Here is a 3,347-nt window from a genome sequence, read left to right on the forward strand (position 1 = left end):
TGATGAACAAAGGGAATCCAGAAGATTGAAACAGATAACTAAATTAACTTTCACAGCAGGTAGCAACAATTCTTACTACTATTATAATTTGAACATAGCACTGGAGGCTCTATTAAATGATAGAATTGGAGTATAGACAACATCACAGAAAACACTTGTGGACAACAGGCTTAGGAATGATCACATTCCCTATGAATTTATTTCTTTGTACCTGACTAAAGAACATTATATGACATGAATCATAGAATTGCTACATTGAACTATGAAATTCCAACTTCAAAAAGTAACACAAAGAGGAGAAAGAAAATGAATCAAGTGCCAAAATATAATCAGTACCAAAACTTTACTTCATTCTCCCTCTTTCTATTTATAAACATCTCTGTCTAACAAACACAAGAGACTTTTCCTTCTGCAAACTCATCAGCTTGGAAGATTATACTCCCCTGAATAAATATTTAATAGATCTTTGTGCCCTTACTCCACCCCAAGCAAACTAATGAGCAAGTGTTAGAAGAACAGGTAAGGGCTAGAGAATTCAAGCAAAGAATCAACATTCCTACAATCCTAATCTACACTCAGCAACATAAACAAAAAAAAAAAAGAGAGAAAAATTATTCCAGAAGAGAGATGTTACGCTGCGGAGGCATCCTCGTTTTCAGCCATGTTAAAGAGTTCTGCATCCTTCTCCTCGTCGCTCAAGAAATCCCTCCTTCCGATCTTTGAGTGCACTGTGAGAAAAGCCATCTTCTGTGCAGCTCTTGATTGTGCATGCGTACACATCCACCGGATCAATGTTGAGTTGTGCTTGAGTTCACCGGAAGTGGCGTGAAGGAAAATGAGCCTCACAGCCACTTTCTGAAGGCATTTGAATTCAGTCAAACATGTCTCCCACACCAGCCTGCGACTCTGTGGGTTGGCATTCCTCATCTTCCCGGTCGATGGGTCATGCTGTTTTACCTGCACGGCCTGCGCGTAAAGCGGATCCAATCCCTCCGACCTCCATTTCATCAGCTCCATCAGCGCGACATGGGCTTCTTCCGGCGACACCAATCGCATGATTAGCTTGTCCACATCCTTGTCCTGCTCCGGCGACAAGCACTTGAAAGGTGGGAGGTACTTCCCGCTGGTGTCCTTGATCAAGAAAAGCGGATCCAGCACGAATGCTGCCGACCATGCCGGGTGGTAGTTCTTCTTGAACCTTTGGTCGATCACGTTGTCGACGAGCCCACCGTCGATGCCATACTTGGTCCTCCAGTCTCCGAGCTTCGACCGCAGCTCATCCCACAGCGGCAGGCATTGCCCAATCAATGGCCTCTCCATCTCTATTTCTCGAGCCATGGCCTTAACCAAGCTAACCAACGAATGAACTGCCTCCAGCTCAGTCCAAAATCCACCATCTTGAATCAGCTCCGCCATTTCTCTCGCAGATGGCTCCTCGAGACAGACAACCTTGTAGTCCTCGTCGAGGACAGCCATCTGGATCGGACGAGCAAACTCCGTGACATCCTCCACCACAGCGAGGCCGGTGCTGCAATGGCTCCTCAGAAGGCGGGAGTGCCCATGTTCCTCGAGCTGGTACTTGAGAAAGATGCTTCTAACTTGAGACTGATTGTTCACGAAGTTGGCCAGCTTCAAGCAATTAGCGGAGACCTTCGCGAAGAGGGGGAGTTGATGGGCGAAGTCCTTGATCAAGCTGTTGAAGGCCTGGAGTTGGCAGGAGAGATTCACCATTCTTTGGTTACGGCTCTCAAGGTTCAGAAGGGCCTTCTTGTTGAAGCGGTCGGCGATGATGCCGGCGCACCGGTCGACGAGACCACCGCACAGCCTGGCGACGACATCCCACAGGACCTCCTCGGCATAGTCGGAAGGGGCTCCTCCGGTGGTCAGCAACGACCGATGGAACAATGTCGACCCGTTGGGGAGGTTCGCCACGAAGCTCACCAGCGTATGCTCCGAAGACGTGGCTGACGACTTCCAGCCATCGGAAGCGAGCTGGAAGAAGGCAGCGTCGCGGATTCTGTCCTCGGAGTCCGACAGGACCTCGAGATATCGAGCTTCGAGGTGGGATAAGACCAGTTGGCAAGGTGAAATAGAAGAAAGGCCGACCTGGTTGAGAAAAGATTGGAACTTTGGGTGGTCGAGCGCGGAGGGGGAGACGGCGCCGCCGTATTCGAGGAGCCAGTCGGCGAGCAGGGTGAGGGCGGCGTCAGCCTGGGGTTTAGGGAGGGCGGCGGCCGGGGAGGCCAAGGGGCTCTTCAGCTTCTTCACGCTGTCCTCCAGCCTCGCCAGCGCGACGAGGTCCTCCTTGCCGCCGGAAAGAACGAGGGGCGGCCTGGGTGGCGTCGGTGCAGGGATGGAGCGCCTCCGCGAGGGCGGATAATGAGGGCGGAGGCGGGGGGAGGGCGGGGGGAGCGAGGAGATGGGAACGGGGTCGACAGCGGCGGAGGCCGCGGCAAGGGAGGGGGTGGGGGTGGCGGAAGAGGGGGAAGAGAAGTTGGGGCAGGCGCCGCGCTTGAGGTGCTCGGAGGCGGTGCGGGAGGGGTTGGACGCGGAGAAGAGCGCAGCGCAGAGTGAACACCGGAGCTTCGCCACCGCGGGGTTCCCCGACCCCGCGTCCGCCACCATGACAGGCTCCAGGTGGGCCCAGTACCACGCACCCTTCCCCTTCATCGCCTTGCATCTTACCGCCAAGAGCCGCTCGAACCGCTTCCGTGCCGCCCTGACGGTGACGTCCTCGCCCGCCCCTCCACCGCCGACGGACTCCTGCGCCCCCGCCTCCATCCAAGCCTCCCTCTCTTTCACTCTTCCACTCCGACCTCTCTATATATAATATCACCAACGCAAACCGCCAAGGCGTATCAATCAAGTCCGCTGGAGGAGAAGGCCGCCCCGTAAGCAGGAGGTGCAATCAGTGCCGCCCATGCGTTGAACCGGCGACCCGATGCAGCCACCCAGTATTCACTACGTTCCTGCGTACGGCGACGGGGTTTTGGGTGTCCGGGTCATATCGAGACCTCCATTTATCTTCTCTGCGCAAAGGGGGGATGTATTCCAGTCACCAAACCATGTCAACTCCAGCAACACAAACAATGCAAGAAAACTCGGGAGAACAGACTCAACGACCTGGATAGAAGGTTAGGAAAAGGCGAAGGATGCAGAAGAAGGTGAGAGAGGCGGAGGAGGAGGACGAGATGAAAAGGTGAGAGCTTGGAATTTAAGGCCATGTGCCAGTCATTTTCGACTGTAGTTGTGAGGAAGCTTTGACTAGTCTCGCAAAAGGGATGCCTCTGCAAACATAGGGGTGTGCTGAACTGTGTTTACTAGTGGTAGCAGGTAAAGTGAGCAGC

The 3,347-nt window shown here is 53.6% G+C and overlaps 1 protein-coding gene across 1 annotated transcript; it reads right to left on the reverse strand.

The window, feature by feature from the left end:
* Positions 1-205: 205 nt before the first annotated feature.
* LOC103998584 (uncharacterized) lies at positions 206-3,347 on the reverse strand. The gene has a single exon (XM_009420085.3). It carries the CDS (start codon positions 2,779-2,781, stop codon positions 631-633), a length of 2,151 nt encoding a protein of 716 aa, XP_009418360.2. The 5' UTR covers positions 2,782-3,347; the 3' UTR covers positions 206-630.

Source organism: Musa acuminata, chromosome BXJ1-9, assembly GCF_036884655.1.
Source record: "Musa acuminata AAA Group cultivar baxijiao chromosome BXJ1-9, Cavendish_Baxijiao_AAA, whole genome shotgun sequence".
Taxonomy (NCBI): domain Eukaryota; kingdom Viridiplantae; phylum Streptophyta; class Magnoliopsida; order Zingiberales; family Musaceae; genus Musa; species Musa acuminata.

Bases quoted from the DNA above. Each gene is read 5' to 3' on its own strand.
- LOC103998584 (XM_009420085.3), bottom strand. From the start codon at position 2,781: ATGGAGGCGGGGGCGCAGGAGTCCGTCGGCGGTGGAGGGGCGGGCGAG.